At 45.3% G+C, this 18,288-nt stretch overlaps 1 protein-coding gene across 1 annotated transcript in view; it reads right to left on the reverse strand.

Moving 5' to 3' along the window:
• LOC142415088 (vascular endothelial growth factor receptor kdr-like) overlaps positions 1–17,359 on the reverse strand; it is a 144,436-nt gene extending 127,077 nt beyond the window's left edge. The window contains exon 1 of the mRNA XM_075513086.1: positions 17,010–17,359. Within this exon, the coding sequence (XP_075369201.1) occupies positions 17,010–17,073 (64 nt within the window). The 5' untranslated portion in view covers positions 17,074–17,359. The remainder of the gene's footprint in view (positions 1–17,009) is intronic.
• Positions 17,360–18,288: the final 929 nt, after the last annotated feature.

The raw sequence follows: 18,288 nt of genomic DNA on the forward strand, positions 1-18,288 counted from the left end.
CTCTTTTATTTATATTCCTACAGCACACAGGCAATGCCAGATGTGCTGTCCCTGATTCATGTATATTGTGTTTGATGTCTCTCATCAGAATCAACCCTGGGCTAAATCCAGAAACTAAACTGTTTTTAGCAGAGATAAATATTTAGGCAAGTCTGTGATTGGCAAGAACCTGTTCCTCCCTTTGCATCCCATTTAAAACAGAAATAAAGGTAGCAGCTCAGAGCGTAAGCACATCAAAGATCTTGTCTACACAGGAGGAACGCGGTGTGCTCTCACTGCCGACTGAGCAACTGCCATTTAAAAAGTCTCCAAAGGAGGGGAGAACTTGGCAAGAGAGAGCCTTCCAGGGGCTGAAACCGGAGCATTTACACAGCATTGTGTCTATGTGCTGGACCACAGCATCAAATTAGCACCTGCTCTTATCTCCGTACTGTCAGGCTTTCTCCTGTCTCTAGGGCATGACACACAGTTGTTGATAGTAGATGCTATCATGGACTTTGACAACAGGGGGGGAATAAATTACACTGCTTGCCCTGCCTTTTGTCAGGTGTGGATGTGTGTGTAATAAGCTGGCTTTGGATGCCTGTTAGCTGTAAGTCTTGATTTTCCTTTGCCCTCTGTGTTCTGGTCCACACAGTGTGTATATAGCACAAAGGTTTCAGTTGTAGGACAGTATGTGGAGAGGCTGTATACATGAGTTTTTCCTTGCTTGTTGACAAGTTCTCTTATTTCTCCACTTACTGAGTGACCTACGCTACGTGAATAAATCCAGCATGCCTCTCTGAGCTTTGTTGTGAGGTCTCCTGAGAATGGCCTCTCTTTCCTATGTTGGGATCTTCCACAATTCCCACAGCTCTGGCTTGCCTGTCCTGCCCACATCACAGGGACTGCCTTGACAAGAAGCCTTTTCAGAGCAGGAAGGATGGTCTGGCTGTGGAAGGCTCTAGTGAAGGAACTGAAGGGGAAATTCAGGGTGGTTCTTCTCTTGTTCAAGTCAGCAATTTCATTGTGGCACAGCCCACATGCCAGTGAACTTCTAGGACTATCCTGTTTACAACAAAAGTACATGATACTCTGAACTCCTGCGGGAATCGTCTAGCTGTGTGAATTCAATTCATGCAAATCAAAGTAAAATAGTCCCTTCCATTTCCCTGCACTGTCACTTTGCAGTCAGTAACAGTGATTTAAGGCTACTTTACTCATGACTGGGCTTTTATTCCACAGCTTTATTTGCTTGGTCTTAGTTTTGCAGACTGTCCGATGCAATGAGGAGATGAGCACCTATGTTCCAAATAATCTAGGCTAATGTTGACTTTAATGGATGATAAATATTCCTACCCCCCATGTCAAAAAGACTCATGACTTCACCAGCATTGTCCCAGAAGGGGAAACCCAATTCTATACAGACATGTTCTCATTACAAAGTTGCTGCATCACTGTTTCAAAGAGACGAGACTGTTACGCAACAAAACTAGAAGGCAGCTCTTAGTTTCACAAACTCAGTGTTTCTGACTGCATGCATGTCTATCCCAAGAAATGCTGATTTTGGCTGCAGGTACTATGGGGAGTACACAACCTGACAGTGCTGATATCACTTATAAAGGCAGGCAAGCATCACAAACTTAGCACAAAGTACCCAAAGTCCTGGGTAGGGGGGTTCAGGAATACCTCCCTATTTTGTATCCTGCCTGAACGAGGTCAGAAGAGATTGTTATTCCCATCAGAGTGTTGCTGTGTTGAAATGTGGAATTTTTCAGGAATTTTTCATTAACGTTGGCTCTGGCAGATAAAATACTGGCCATGCCAAAGACAACATGCTTGGGAATATGTTGCTCTTGAGCACAAAGATACTGTACCCTTAGCACTGCAGTTCACGCAGCAAATGGATCGCCCCAGCTGACAAATAGAATAATAGCCATGAAAACTGATAATGCCCAGGTATTTTGTTTTACCTATATATTTTCATCTTAATTAAAATGCCAGGATAGCATATTCCAGTGAAAACTCATTTATATTGTTCCCTTTTAAGTGAGAGAAACCACTTGGTAAGAGATTACGCAATTGTAATTCTAGCTTAGCCTGGATGTAAAGATCAACTTTCTAACTCTTCAATAACTTGATCTTTTTTAGATGGCTTAACTACACATGAAGAGAGACAGATTATTGGTCACGTATATCCAAAGCAGTGGCTGAATGAGTGCTAAGTGTTCAGGAGCCTTTCCGGGCTGGCTTCACAAAGGTGCTTTGCTACAGGGTAAGTGAGGAATTCATGATGACCAGCAGCGATAAACCCATCTGGTCCCTGGTCTTTCAGCACTGAGCGGTGTCTGTGACAGTCATTCTGTGAGGCAGACTTCTCCCTCACCAGCTGGGCATGGCCAGCACACCTCCATACCTTCCTCACCCTCCAGAAACCACCACACAGAGCTTCCGTGAGACATTTTGGTTCCTGGGGCATCTTTCTGCACTATAGGCTTCTGTCTCCGCTGCCTCCTGCTCACTTCATTCCCAGAACACATTGCAGCTCCCTTCTGCCTTTGGCAGCCCCTTCGCAACCCCACTCACGCTCAGGCTGTGCACTTCTCTCTCCTAACCCCAACCCTGACCCTAATCCTAACCCCACACAGTGCCCAGGTCCAACACTGACCCCACCTGGGCTCCTTTTGTCCTGTTGGCTTCTGTCCTACCAAGATGCCCCAGGAGAGATATCCTTGTACCTGCTGGAGTCAGAAATGTGTACTTAAAGTAAATACTTAAGAGATCTGCCTGACCAGCTGCTTGGGAAAAACAAAACGCTTTCCAAAGAGGAACAATGTCTCTTTTTGTCCTTCTTCCCACCCTTCCTCAAGACAAAATCTTGACAAATATTAAAATAAGCATTAGAGGTTTGGTCTCCAGGTATGAGAAGGGAAGATGCGTGAAATGGGTTGTCTTGCTTGTATGTGTGTGCCCCATTCATCTTTTGTTTTCTGCAATGGCTATGCCCACCCTCTAAGGGCCTTTGGGGGTGAAGATCCAATATACTGTGCCCAAAAATGAGAATATCTTTTGTGGAAACTTATACTTAAACCTTAGCTGTACGTTTGGGTAGGTGCAGATGTCATAGGAAAACATCCATGGCTGAGAAAGGACAGTGCCAAAATGGCAGTAATGATAATAATCATAACAGTCTGCATTTCTAAGATTAGTTGTGAGATGGCTTACAAAGGGATTTAACCTTGCAACATGTTTGTGAGGTTGGTAAGTAATTGCTATTATATACTGCTGGAAACTGAAGACAGATAAGATAAGTATCTTACTGAAGATCATACAGGAAGCCTGCAGCAGGAATTAGAGCTCAAGTAAATTGGCTCCCAGTTCTGTGCTGAGCTGCAGGATCATCCAGGGAAAGGCTCTCTTCAGTTTCCACAGGAGCTGGAAGGAGCTGGCAGTAGTGAATATCTGGTGTGCATGGCACACCACCCTCCCTTCTGAGGGTGGCCAGCGGGGCAAACACACCAGACAAGGAGGAAACAGAGCACAACAGTGTATTTTGAACCCTTGCGGCATGCTGCTCAACTGCAGCTCTTTCCTCTTCCCAAAAAGCGTGCAAGTTCCAGAACAAGTGAGCTCCTAGCAAAGGGGATTTCTCCTTTTGCTTCTCAACTGTGATAAATCCAATATTCCCTTGCACAGTCTGATACCTATAATCACCTTATTTCCACTGGGGTGAAAGCAGTAAGAAAACAAATGGGCTATAAGGGTGTGAGGGCTACCTTCCTCCAAGGAGGAGGGGAAACTCCACCTGAAGATCAGCACACTCAGTTGTACTCCAGGCTCATTAACCAGCTCTCCAAGAAGTACCTCCAACATAGATGTGCACAGGGGAGACAAGAACAAACTCTCAATCTGGAATCCTTTAACTGTAGCAGACACTCAGCAGGGGAATCCATTAGACAGGAGCTGAAAATTAGCTTTGCAAATTTCTCTGTGCCAGAAGACACAGTCAGAATGAAAACGAAGAGGCTTTTTGGAATATAGTTGCAATTGGAGTGACGCTGCATCCATTTGCATTTATGCATGCATGTGTGTGTGTGTGTGTTTGCGCTTCATTATTCCTCCGAGGCAACTAGCAACCTACCGCATATGTGTGGGCCAAGAGGCTGAGGGAGGTACCACATTAAAAGAAATCCAAGAAACACTGTAGCCTTGCAAGCCCTGTGCATCACTGCCATGCACCTGGCGGTACCCAGGACACGTAAGCAGGCTCTGCAAGCCAGCATTAGCAGGGAGTGGTGTGTTAGACACACCTTTTGGATGGGCCAGGCAGCATTTCAGAAGCAGGCGTCACACTCTTCAGACTGTGCGAAGCTGTTTACAGAAGGCAGGGTAACGACGACTGATCTAGTCTCTAATCTTTTTCATCTGCTTGTCTCTGTTCCCATGCAAAGTAAGTGAGAGCACAACATGTCAGTGCAAAAGAGCAACAGCCAAACCAAAGTTCTGTAGGAGTCTGTCTGGAGGACAGGAGAGAGATTCATTTCTGACAGTTCAGGCCAAGCCTATCATGATATCCCAGTCCTGATCCTTACAACCTTAAATGCCTCAATATCTTTGTAGCTTCAAATGGCTTTTTCTCTGGTGATGGAAGTGAAAGATGAAGTAAATCTACTGCAGTTCCCAAGCTGCGTTTTCTCTTCAAAACATTTATGGCCCCATCCCTCCAGGGAGGAAGGGAAGTGCTAATCTCCCTGGTCTACAGAAGAAGAGCAGAGGCACAAAAGCAGCAAACATACCTGTGCTGCAGAGAGGAATGCAATGCCAAAGTGCCCAAAGCGCTAGAGGTCTGAGTGGGTACCTACAAACTGAAGAGTGCAGTTCATGTGGCAACTGAGCTCTGGTCCTGAGCAAAGTGTCCACGCTAATCAGTGCAGTGAACACAGCTGCAATTGCATCGGCCATTTCCCATCCAGAGATTCTGGGTGTTCCTGTATCATACCCTGCTGAAGCCCCTGTTCTGGAGTTAGTGCTGCCAAAGCCGTTGCAGATGTGCCTCAAGTGAGCTCCTCTAAGGTGTTTGTCAAAGGACAGGGGACTAAAGTTGAGTTACTTGAACATCATGGCTTATGTCCAACCCACCTGACATCCTTGTTAGTTTGGAGCATGGCATCTGGTCAGCAGCCATCCCAGCATCCCTCACTCAGTTCAGATGAAACCCCGCAGACCTGGCCTGGTCTCCTCTGCTCCTGGCCCTCTCACTCATTCCAAAAGCACTCCTCAATGCCCCACTACGTCTGCCTGAAGCATTTCCACTTCAGGCCTCTGCTGCAGAGAGGCTGCTTGACGTGCAGTATGTCTAACAAGACAGCAGTTCAAGGCAGAGGAAGATATCAAACCAATTTATGCCTGAATCCATGTTCCTAAGAATGTAAAGGAAATGCAGCCAAAATGAACTATACAACCACAGAAAGTTAATGTATGCTCGTTTGTATATCAGACCATTGTCCAGGGGAACTCTCAGTTTCCTCTCGGGATCTATAGTGAATAGACCTATAAGAGAATGTTATGGTGGCAGAGATTTCTCTTTTCCTACTATTTAACTTAGAACAATATAGAATCAAAACAAAAAGGCAGCCTTTCAAAGGCTAGCAGTACAATACACACTAAAGGACATCTCTTCGACCATTAAATGAAAGAGCACAAGAGAGACCTTTGCCCTACATACGCTAAGAATTCCTCTCAATTCCTTTATCATATACACTGCAAGAAGATCAGCGTATGAGATACCCTCCTTACATCCCACCACGCCCAAGTGTCACTACTTTGCTTTCACTACCAACAGATGTCAAAGACCAGAACCAAGATAAGCAGAAAGATTTTAAAACAGGAAAGATGATTACAAGAGTTAGGCTGTTCTGGACTCTCCTAATGATACTCTTTAACCCCTTTTACTGTCTCTTTTTAAGTCTGGTTAGCCTAGCTCTAAATTTAAGGAGACTGCATATGGTGACACCAGACAAGAGCAGATATGGTATTGGCAGCCCAAAGCAACGGCCCTGCAAAGCATTAGCTACTTGATTCATCAAGGTGAAGTGTTTATCCTGAACCACAATGGTGATGACTTTAATGATGTCAATATTAACAGTCATTGCTTCTCCAAGGATGCAAAAGAAATGCACAGAAAAAGTGTAACCACTATATCAGAAATGTCCAGAACCTGTAATAGCAATCCCGGAGTCGCAGAATAAAGCCTTCAGTACTTCCCTCATACAGATTGTCAAGCACTGGACTCTGGATTAAAGATTACACTTGGCCTTTTTTTTGGGAAAAGGGCTAGTTCATCAATAAGGTGATTTCTGCCTTATCAACTACAAAGCGTGGTCACACTAGCTGTGACTCAGAAAAGAAGAAAAAGCCACCTGAGAAGGGGTAGTGACAGCACCGTTATTATTTGAATGCACATCCCTCTATCCACTCTCTGCACAAGGAGAAAATCTTTAGTAGCTTTTTTTATGCAGCAAACCAGCCCCTAAAGGACATTCTGCAGTACTGCACAGGCAGTGTGAGCTACCCAGGCACTTGCGGACCCTGGACCAACTAGCTGTGTTTACAAATGGATCTGATTTATGCTGGTAAGAGATTCATGCTGTCAGCTTTGTGTCTCGTATTTCTAGCCAAACTGATTCTACCCAGTCATTTATCTTACAGTGATTATTCCTGCTTTCCCAAGCAATAGCTGCCTGTTTCTGAAAGACACCTTTATCTTTTTAATGTAAACTATCTTGAAAACAAGATTTTTATATAGAAATTTCAGTTAAATCACGAAGATGTTGAGACCAAAATTTTTAGGTCAAGTGGTCAGACTGAGGGGTGTCCCAGGCATAGGTAGACAGAAAGGCAGAATGTAAAATTTGCATTGCTCAATGCCAGACACAAATCCGTGTAGAATTTAAAAGCCTACATTAATGTTTTAAAGTACAGCGATACTGTGGTATTGTACAGTGGAAGAGCAAATGGCAGCTATGCAAACTTTACTCCATGGAAATCAAAACTAGCTCAGTTTTATCTCTTCCAGTAATCCCACTCTGAGCACAGAATTTTCAGCTTTACTGCCCCGATTTTCTCAAAAGTGCAGGACAGGTTTGGCAAATGAAAACTGAGATTTATACCCAGACAAAACTGTCTCCTTTCCTCTGCTTTTGTCCTTCTGCCAGAAACTCTCCAGAAAGCTGAAGATATTGTCATGAAGAATGTTAAAACAAATTGTGCACATATTCTTGGGATGGGAAAAGGAGAGCCTTTCTCTTGGGAGCATTAGTCTGTGCTTGTAGACTTGTGGGATGTCATAGTGCCTGTTTGTGGCTGCCTGCCCTAGATGATATTGTATACCAGCTCTGACATGCTGGATAGTACATTAGGAAAAGAAGGTTACTAATTTAATGTTAGTAACAATATAACAACCACAGTTATACACAAAATTCAATAGAGATCAACTTCAGTAACCAGAAGGCAGCACACTACTTCATGATTTATTAAATTAAATTAATAATGGCATTTCACCATGTAGGTTTGAACAGTATGTTTCAAATGCAAAGCAGACAGCAATAAAAAAGCCAAAGTACATGGCTAATTTATACCAAATATTTTTATCCTTAGTATAAAGATCACAGTCCAATTAATATATTGTGAAACCCCAATATTTTTTTAGGGGTCTTTCTATCTTCTCTTTCTAGTCTAACAATGCTCTTCTGATATAAGCCATAGCATATAAATAACCAGCTCTACTGGTCTTTCTGGTTGACAAGTCTGTAGATCAGACAGTATCCCCAAATAATCCCATGTCTCCATAATACTAAGAAGAAGAAATCAGCCTTGTATACACCCTCCGTCAAATGTAATAACAAAATTTCCTGATGGGGATTGCAGCGTACAATACTGTCTGGAGCCAGATGGGGGGAACCTTCGACATACCCTGCTCAGCAGCCGGCTGTCTTCCTGAATTCACCTTGCCCAGACAATTCCTTCATCCCAGGAGTCATGCCATACTGCGTCTTTGTTTTGACCTGCACTTCTTTTTCATTAGGGCAGGGTGATATTGCCCAAATTGACCCAGAGAATGAAGCTACCCATGTTTATTTGACTTTGTGGGAAAGCCATGAGAAAACAGTCCTAATGCAAGCACAGCCTAGAAACCCCGGAGCAATTCCAAACCTATAAACACGTCACACCAAAGACTTGGTTTATCTCCTTTCTGGACGAAATCAGAACCTGACGTATCAGTGGATTAAGTAATAAAACTGTTAACGGGATCATTAGCGGCTTCACGGTAACAACTGGGCCTTACTTTCCCAGAGACCCACGGTATCATTATATTTGGAAAAGTCATCACTGAGTGGGATGATGAGCTGTGAGAAACACATGGCTCTTTCAAAGTGAGATGGGCCAACTCCATTGAGATCACAGCCAGAGGAGGCTCTGCCCCAGGGAATCCCTCCCCATTGCATGCTCCACTCGGTTCATGCTGACATAGGATTCTGGGGATTAATTACTCTTTCTGGTAATTCCTACTGGGCCAAACCCTGTTCTCTTGCCTTAGCTGTTACTCCGTCCTTACTCAATAGAATATTTGCCAAGACTGAAGGAAAGTTGTTTTAAGCATGAGGGCCTCCAGAAGGCTTAGCAGAATGGGATCTTTAAAGCCAAAATAAATGTGAAGTGAGAGTGTACACTGGAGCATTCAGGAATAGCAGTAGGGGTTGTTGTGCTGCCTCACACAACTGGATGTTGCTGCAGTCTCGAGGCAGGGGCCACACACTGGCTTTCCTTCATCACAGGAAAGCAAGCAGGTTACTTAGCTTTCTCACCGTGAATTTTCACATCCAAAACAAATCAGGATTTTCCAGCAAGATCAGTAAAATCTCTACCTTTATAAAGCATGCAGTCAGAGAGCAGCTTTCAGTCAGTTCTCTTCTCACTCAGATCCTGCCACAAAATGTATAAACAACCATAATAAAATAAATGTTCTCCGTCACACAAAGGCAAATTCAAAGACAGGCTATTGTCTTCAGCCAAGCTATAGCTTTAAACCTGTGTAACTGAGAGCAAAGCTTGTCCCGAGTGCATGAACATGAAATGAGAATAATCCAGACATCATCCATTTGTAGAGAAAAAATGTGGCAGGCCAAAAGGTTAGCCGATTCTCTCTGCTTCACACCATGTAATAGCTTAAATTGTGTTTAAAAGGTTCTCAGAGTGACATCATTGTTTAGATTCACTTGAATCATCCTTTAATTGTAACAGTACAAAACCCTTTTAACTAGGCAAATTTGCTGTTTAGCTCTGTCCTGCTGTGTCATGCAGCAAGAGCTGATACAACTTCCTTGCCTCATATACACCCAGAAAGAGATCTGGGAGAAGCATTTCTCCCCACACCTGGGCGCTGCATTATTATTTCTTCTGATATTCCTCATGGGTTAAGAAGCAAAGTAATACCTGTGCTTTTAAGTAGTGGATGCTCATGAAGTCCTTTCCGTTATTTCCCTTAATTCCCTTAATTTCCCTTTCTTTGCAAATTAGCAATGATAGTATTAATTCAGGAGTGATTTGGCAGCGAGTGGTGTGGGTACCCTTCCCTAAGTGGAGGTGGGGGATGTAACTAGTGACCCAGTGCTGGACAGCACGGCACCTGTGGGATTTATTTTTCTGCAAGTAAAGACAGAGACCTTGAGGTTTGCAACTGATAATCCACAGTGCTTTACTTCCCTCCTTTCAAACACAGTCGCATACGTCTTCCTGTTAAGGGTTCTGGGCAATCTCTTCCAACAGCCATTTCCTGTATGAAGGCGTATTGTAATTAGGATTGCCCACAAGAAGGGTTTCCAAATGCTACCGTGTGGGCATGTATTACGGCCCCTTGGGGAGCCGGCTTCAGGCAGCTGGAAGAACAAGTAAAGAAGCAGAGGGGAAAAACACGTTTTATAACTCCTGGAGGACACGCTGTCATAGGCATCTGTACATTAAAGGTCTGAAACGCCGACCCCTGCACAACCCAACCCAAAAGCTGGGGAAGTCCAGGCTCAGTATCAGCTTTCAGGGATGATCCCTATGGCTACAAAGGGCCAAAGTGAGCCCTTCTCAGTAGCTGTGAGGGAATTGAGGAGGAGAACTGGGATTCTGCAAGGCCCCACACTCACATCACCCGCTGCAGGCTTCTAGGGAGAGGGAGGAAATTGCTTTAACTCCTAAGTTATTGTATTTAGCACTGATTTCACTTACTTAATGACATAAGAGTTAATGGCAAACAGGATGAATGCCTCACAGAATAGCTGCTTCTGTGTATTTGTGTGGAGTATCCCTAGGAGCAGTCCCATTTTACCCACAGCTATAGAGGAATAGGTAAAGTAGCCCCATGGTGGTTGGTGTTTTTCCGGCAAATTGACCTTAGTGTATCTGTAAGGAAGAATTTAAGGTGTGCAACTTCTGAGCTGCGGGCTCTAAGGAAGCAAACATTTTGGCTAAGGTGTTTTAGATTCATGGAGATTTTGTAAAAAATGGAACAGGTAATGACTAGGTCAAGCTTCCTTGACCCTCGAATCAAGAACAATCCCAGCAGGGCTGAAAACTCCCCTCTCTACTTCCTTGGCAATCATGTTCCCACAGTTCAGAAAAACACAGGAAGATCTAAGGAAACCTATGTGGAAATCCAGAAGACAAAGGCAAGTGATCTGAAAATAGAAGGTTGGTCCCTATATTTCCTTTACATTCGGGGCCTGAGTTTAGTTTTTGGCTGAATTTTGAACTCTTGGGGACCATATGCTTTTGCCATTCCCTGCAGGGCACAAAGGAAAACTGGCTTGTACAGCCTTTCATCATTCGAAGGGTTAGACGAGGTTCTTTCCTTCTTGCTCGGTAATGTCAAGGACTCCTCAGTGCTAAAACCTTTACTGCTTAGAGCCACAACAAAAGCCTTGAACACTGCTTACACACACCCCATGCACTAGCTGTGACTCCTTCTGCATTTCTAGATGTTGGGGGGGAAGGCTTGCAAAAATTGCTTCTTGTAAAATTCCCTACAGCAGGAAGACTTAGTGCATCTGCTTGCAGAAAGCAAGAGATTCAGCTGCAGGTCTCAGGCAATCCCACTTTTGCTTGCCAAAATCTCTGCACCAGGCACAATTTTAAAGGCAAAATTCATTCTGGTACAGGGAAGAGAGACTGTGCAGACTCCTGTTATGGAAAGGCTGAGAAATTCCTCTTGGCTTTTTCTAATGTAAAAATTCAAGGAATTCTGAGCCCTGAGGGGAGTTTAGGAGACATCCAGGAAGGGGGCGGGGGGGGGGGGGGGGGCAGGAGAGGGAGGATGTAGGATGTAGTGAGGACAAAAAGTATGTGCTGTAAAGACAGACTAATCCAAGGACTTGGAGATGAGGGTATTGGACTGCCTCAAAAGCAGTCCACAGACTTACTCACTATCCATCAAAGTGCATAGCTGTATTACACTGTTAGTAACAGCCTAATACAAAAGTTAACAACATCTGCCCAGGGCAGTAGCTCAACTGCCCTTAGTATGTGAATTCACTGCTTGCATTTCCAATGCCTCGGAAAGCACACAGCTGAAACGGTCACTCAGGTATATACAGTGGAATGCCAGCGATGGCTGCATGTGCTGCAAGCCCTGTCTCAGCTATGGCAAAGAAAAGTACCATCACACCAGATTCAGCTCTGTGAAATGGGGACTGGACTTGATCCAAGAGATTCTGTCCTGTTTTGTATTCTAGTTATTGGCAAATGCAGGAGATATGATCAGCTTGTAAAAACAGTCACAAGATTTGCCTAGTTCAGTTCCGAATTTATGTTAATACCTGGTTTCAGGTGAGCTGGGGTCCCCCACGCAAGTGTGTTCAGCACTGGGGCAGCGAGGAATTAGCACCAAATGGGCAGCCATCCGTTCTGCTCATCACAGCCTCATGAGATCAGACTCCCCACCTTCTCTGAACCTTCCTCCTTCCCCACTTGAGGAAGTGGCTCATGGACAAGTCTCTAAGGTCACACCTCTCATACAGAAAACCTTGCTTCACATGATTTGTTCTAATCTGCCTTGCTTCTGATGATTGCAAGCTCTCTGCTGCTAAAGTTCTGCTCCCTGGGGCAAGCTTCAAGCATGCGCTTATATTAAATGCCATTTCCAGATAACAGCCTTGGCTGGATGATTTTGGCAGCTTTGACTATTTTCTCTGTGGCCTTAAAAAGAAAAATTAAAGAAGTGCCTAACTTGATGAGGAGATCAGTTCAGATTTTATGCCATCTTATTTAGGTAGCCAATTTTTTTTGGTTGTTGTGGCTGAGTACAGTTAGATGCTCTGCCCAAAGGTGAGGACTGGGGGAACAGGAATGTCTTGATCGGCACTTAGAACCCTTCATGTCCTGTCAGTCATCTGAGCTGGTTTCTGAAGGAAAACACTAGGGACAGATCTATTTTGTTCCTAGCTGTCATTTAGATATACCAAACATCTTTTAATTACTTCCACTTGTAATTCCCATTCCAGTGACATCAGGCTGGTTTAGAGAAAAAAGGAAAGGTGGAGGAAGGCTGATCAGAGGAAATATCAAATGAAGCATGTGCAGTTTGGTAGGGCTAAGCTTCAGTGTCCTTCTCATACTCACTGTGAAAGTCAAACGCTGCCTCCTGGAAATTTCCTGTGTAGTTTTAAAAAATGCAGGTTGCTGTTGCTGCCCCCAGAACTGTTTTGCAATGTAAACTGAAAGCAGCTTCTTTGTTCATCCTGTCCTTTGCTGATGATCAAGTGACCCTTGCTGCACATACTTTGCAAATGTCTTTGGAAGCAGAAGATGTGTTTCATCTCTGAATGCATATGGCATAGGGCAGATTTTCACCCTACTTCAAACTGTGCTGGCTGTTTGGAAGACAAACTTACAAAAAACATGGACCACCTACCACTGACTGTACCTAAGAAATCTCCTGTGGTGGCTGGAAACCTTTTGCCCTTGCACGTAAACCTACTAGCAACATAAATATTATATATTCAGCCCAACTTGATATATTACTTCAAACTAAAGAGATCGAGCTATTGCTTTGTACAAATACTTAATCATAAAATGAACAATTCAGAGAATGTATGAAAGGACAGAGATAACTCAAATGCACTTCGTTCTTATTTAGATTCATACGTATTAGCAGACCAATGGGGAAATGCGTGCAGATAAATATTTTTTTTTAACTTCTTAAAGAAAATATGGTAAGTTCTTATAACAGAAACCTTCAACAAACAACCTGGTTTGTATTCTCAGTATTCTTTGGGGTACAATGCTGGTTTTTAGAAGTTCAGGGAGTATTAAGAAATACTTTACATTTTTTTCCTTGCCTTAAATAGATGAATTCATGTAAAGAGATTTCCAGTTGGTTTTGAATGTGGCAGCTTCAAGCAGGAGGCTCATATATCACAACCTTAAAAAAAGTCTTCTCTGCTTTTTATAACATTTTCCCACAGTAAAGCAAATGTTTAGGAATAACACCAATTAAGAGACACTGTTTTGGTTTACTAGAACCGATCAACAGCCCATATTGTCAGCTCTCCAATCCTCAGCTTTCCAGCACTGACTGCCTCAGAGAAAGGCAAACCCTTAATGCCTCTGACTGCGCAACAGTGCACCGCTGAGCCTGCAGTCTTCCCGGCTATACGCAGTGAGCATCCTAGTCGGCAAGCCAGGAGGAGTCTGAGCTCCTGAAGCTTTTGACTTAGCTGCTGATACATTGCATATTCGCAATGTATATGTTAACAAGCTAAATTGCCCATCCTAGTGTATTCTATTTGTAGAAGAGGTTGCAAAATGAAACAAAAAAATGTTCAATTTCAAACTTGCTTTAATTTCAAAGGGATCAGGCAGGACCTAATTTTTATTCTTGAATCTTCTTAGTTTTCCAGTATTAAATCACTGAAATTACCTAGTTTATACCAGTATCTGAAAAGTTATTTGGATTGCTCATATATTAAAAACTTTTTGATGATAATGTCAGGGGGTAAAAGATAATAATTTTTTCACACAAGATATAAGGTGTTGCTAGTGTAAAAAATTCTTTGCAGATTGTTTTTTAAAGGGCTGGTTTTTAACCAACCCACTCCACACCTAAAACATGTGCCAGCTGTTGGCATCTGCACAATAATTACTACATCCAAAGTTTTGAGCAGAAAGACCCTAACTGGTACTCTAAGGAGTTGAACATAAGCTGTGTAATAAGCAAAAAGAAAGCAGAAATTTAATGATACTTGTAGAACTGTCTTAGGAAATTTAAAGACGCATAAAATGTTTTGAGGCTGTGTTTTATAATAAGGCAGGAAATTATTGGGATGATGTTTGCATGGTCTCTTCCCCCTGCTAAACACCCACAAGGACTGAAAGCGCCAAATAAGTTAGGAGTTCTCTAAAGGAGATCATCAGATGATCTGGATGAATTTAATGGCTATGGTTACCTTCTGTCCTCTGGCATCCACAGCACACCTAGGCAGCCTTGGCAAGCTGCTGAGCAGGATATGGAAGATAATGACACAGCGGTTGCAATCAGCTACTAATAACAGAAGGAGAGGGCACTAGGACTCCTTTGCTAAGGTTTGGTACAGGCTGGAGAGGTTCCTTTCCCTTGGGCACCAGGGAAGTCCTGACCGGGGAGGTATCCCTCGCTGGGCAGCTGCACTGCCCTCACTCAGCACCTCAGGTAGTGAATGTCTTTCACAGTTGTAAAATCTTCTATCTGCATTGCAGATGAAATTATTTGGATTTGAATCAGAGTCAGCCTCTTCAGTGCAACTCTGCCTAATTTCGACCACAAAGATCCCAGAGAAGGTTTAACCTGCAGCCTGCAGAATAGATCTGTGCCTCTTGTGCCTTGGGAGGTCAAACAAAGTTTCATTGAATTCATTGCTGGAGATGAACTTTGAGGGAAAGGTGACTGAGGAGTTAATACCTCAATAACATCGGTGCTATCCAGAATCCTCGGACTTCCTGGCCCTGTTTCAGTTTGGCTTCCAGCCTAATTAGGGCACACAGAGACTATGCTAACATACTATCTTTTCCTAATGATGAACAAAGGTCTGACATCCATAACACTGCTTCCAAATCCATCATCAGCCTTTGCCTACAGGGACAGTTAGTGATGTGCCTGCCTTCCTTTCTTTGCCACAGGATGTGGACATCGCCTTCTCTCTGCCTTCTCTGTGCCTGGCACTGATGGGAAAGTGAATCTGCACCAAATTCCAAAGTTATTAGGACTAAAATTATTAGGAAAGTAACCTGGTAAGTAAGGACCCAAGCCAGCCCTGAAATGTGGGTAGCATCTCTAGCTAGGCTTTTCACCCACCTCCTCAGTAACAATTGCACTATGCTGCACTTCATCCTGGAGCCTCAGGAACACTTGTGGCAAGACACTTTCTCCCTCCTGCCAAATACTTGTTACTATCTCTCTCTGATCCATGAAAGTCTGCGGTGATTTATGCCTTTGTGAAAATCACGCTGGATTTCTGGTCATTTGCCTTCTACAGGCAACTTTTCCAGACTATTCAGACGTTAAAACTAACGTAGCGTGCAGCTGGCTGCTCGCGCACGTGTCAGCCAGATGGAGCACATTACGGCAATTCTCCGAGGGCTGTGTGAGCTTCCTACGCTGCGCCAGGTGCAACTCAAGGTGGGGGTACTGGTGTCTGGCGTGGCACGGGACTGCCTTCTCTGGGGTTAACTTCGGCACTGCTACCGCGGGTCACGAGGGTTTCTGCGGTGGAGGGGCTCCTTTGTACCTTGCTTCAGTTTGCTGCTTCAGTTTTTTGGGAAAAGCTGGACAAGCCCTTTGGAGCACAGTCTCAGGCTTAGCTATTAGTTCTGTAGGTAACTGTGGGGAAGGTACTGGAGGGGATATGTGAAATTCACTGGGGCTAGTGCTTGCCAATCAGTTTCTTTCTGCAGAAGGAATACATTAAATCCCTGAATGAATCCAAGAAAATCAAGCACAGTGATGCTTCGCAGTGTTTCCAGAAGCTATCCTCTTGATACTAAACTACGAAAAGATTATAATATGCTAAAGAAGCAACAGTCTTGTGCTGTGAAATACATTTCATTATCCAAAAAAAAAAAAAAAAAAAGAAATCATCATTACTGTCAGAAGGAATTCCCCAGTAAATAACAGACCATCTCCCTTACACAATTTGCAGTGTCATGAATGAATAGCATGGTAATCCAGCAAAATCCTTATGCTTAATGAGATAATGAAAAGTCATACAGCAGATGGAAAAGCTCTTCTAAATCTCATTAACCTGCCTCTTGGCTTTTCTGATCTCGGTGAAAATCGGGAGTAACTCCGGGGGGGGAGTGTGTTTGCAGTGGGGTGAAATGAGTGCTGGAGAATGGGGAACCTAAGCTAGCATCAGCACTGAGAAGGGGAACACAGCTGAGAAACACCACATGAATAAGAACTGAAATATCAAAGAGAAGGTAGGCGTTTGCCTGCCATGTCTGTACCCACGCAGCTCCGCCATTAGCGCCGATCCCTCCCGCAGAAGGCGAGAGAACTCTACGCGCCCTCCCCGCGCCGGACAGGCCACAGCTCCTGCTTTTGAAGCCTTTTGAAGCTAGAAAAGCGGCACCTGCCCACTGGGCCGCTCGGGCCGGCGGAGGACAGCGCGGAATGCCGCAGGGGCTCGGAGAGGCTCCGCCAGCCCGCGCGTCTCCTCAGCGCTGCCGAAGAAACACGGGGGGGGGGGCGGGCGTTGCCCCGCGCGTGCGGGCGGCAAACTCGCGCCCTCGCGAGACGCCACCTAGCGCCCGCCTCTCCTCCTCGCCTGAGGCACGGCGGAGAGGAGGGCACGGCCGGTACCGGCGGCCGTCAGGCAGGAGAAGCGGCAACGGCAAGGCAGCCTGCCCGCACCCCTTCACACCCCCGGCAGCACGGTGGGTCCCGCTGGGCTCCGTCGCTGGTTAGGCGAGCGGGGGGGAGAACGAGAAACCCAGGTGTGAGCAGGTCTTACCGTGCATCAGGAGCAGCCCCTGAAGGGCATAGACGGCCAGGGCGGTGCTCGGCCTGGGGACCATCGCCGGTGCCGGTGCGGGTGACTGCTATATCCCTTGTAAGGCGCGGGAGGAGAGGTCCGCAAACGGGGACAAGTTTTCTTTTCCAGCAACAAGTTTCGGAAAGGCTGCGGGCTGGAGCGGGAAGGGAGGGGAAGAACGAGGCGTGCAGAAGTTCCCACTTGTTGATTCCAGTTAAATTGTTCTTTCCATTCACCGCTTCATCCTTGGGCTGCAGATTGTGTTTTCCTTCCTTTCTTGTCGAGGTGCAAGTTTTTAGGCTTTTTTTTTTCCCCCCTTTTCACAATAACTTTATTCCTCGTTTCCCCCTGCTTTTCTAATTCATGGGGTGCCCGGGGGGGGGGAGCGTTACTCTGCCTGAGAAGAGAAGGCTCCCCAGCCCGCTTGGGTGGTGCAAAGTAACTCAAGGGGTTAAAAAAGCAGAGCAAAGCACCAGAAAAGTTTGGCAAAAAGTTTCCTCCAGTCAGTGAGTCGCTGCTCCGAGCAGTCCTTTGCCTGGAGTTTGGGATAAGGTGGCTGAACTGAAAAGCCTCCTCTTAGATGTATTTATCCAGGGAGGCGCAGGTGCTGCAGAGATCAGGAGGAAGAACAAACCTCTCAACTTCAGCCAGTTTTGCAAGGCAGGACGAGAGGGAGCTTCCACGTCCCCCAGCCTGGCTACCTGCCGGGGGGCACCCCAAAGCTCCCGGGGCAGGCAGCCGGCAGGCAGCGGGGCTTGGGCATGGCCAGATCCCGCCTTAGGTGTTTCTCTCTCCCTTTTCCCCCACCCCTCTGGGTTTGCTTTGCTTTCGCTGGGAAGTTTGATGCGAGCCCGAGATTCTTTATAGGGACAGGAAAAAAAAAAAAAAGAGGAAGGAGAGACGTCACCAGCCGAGGCAAGGGGACTTCACTCTCTCTCTCCCTCCCTGTCATTTCACAGAGCTCCTGGATTTCCTGTTGCTGCTGCTGCTGCTGCCTGAGATGGGGCAAAGAAATGAGCAAAGTTGTCCCCCGCTGCCTCCCAGCATCGCCTGTCCCTGCAAAGCCGGAGCTGCGTGAGCATCAGGTGGCAACATCTTCCCCCAAAGGCTGGAAAGTGGCCAGGGGGGGCATCCCCCTCCCGGCTCTGAGGCTGTTAGGGCTCTGGGGCACAGGGAAGGGGAGCGCAGAGGGGCACCACCCGAGAAGCAGGCTCTCTTGGCAGGAGTGCTGTCCTTGCCCCCTCTTCCCCTGGTATTT

This window comes from Mycteria americana, chromosome 10, assembly GCF_035582795.1.
Source record: "Mycteria americana isolate JAX WOST 10 ecotype Jacksonville Zoo and Gardens chromosome 10, USCA_MyAme_1.0, whole genome shotgun sequence".
Taxonomy (NCBI): domain Eukaryota; kingdom Metazoa; phylum Chordata; class Aves; order Ciconiiformes; family Ciconiidae; genus Mycteria; species Mycteria americana.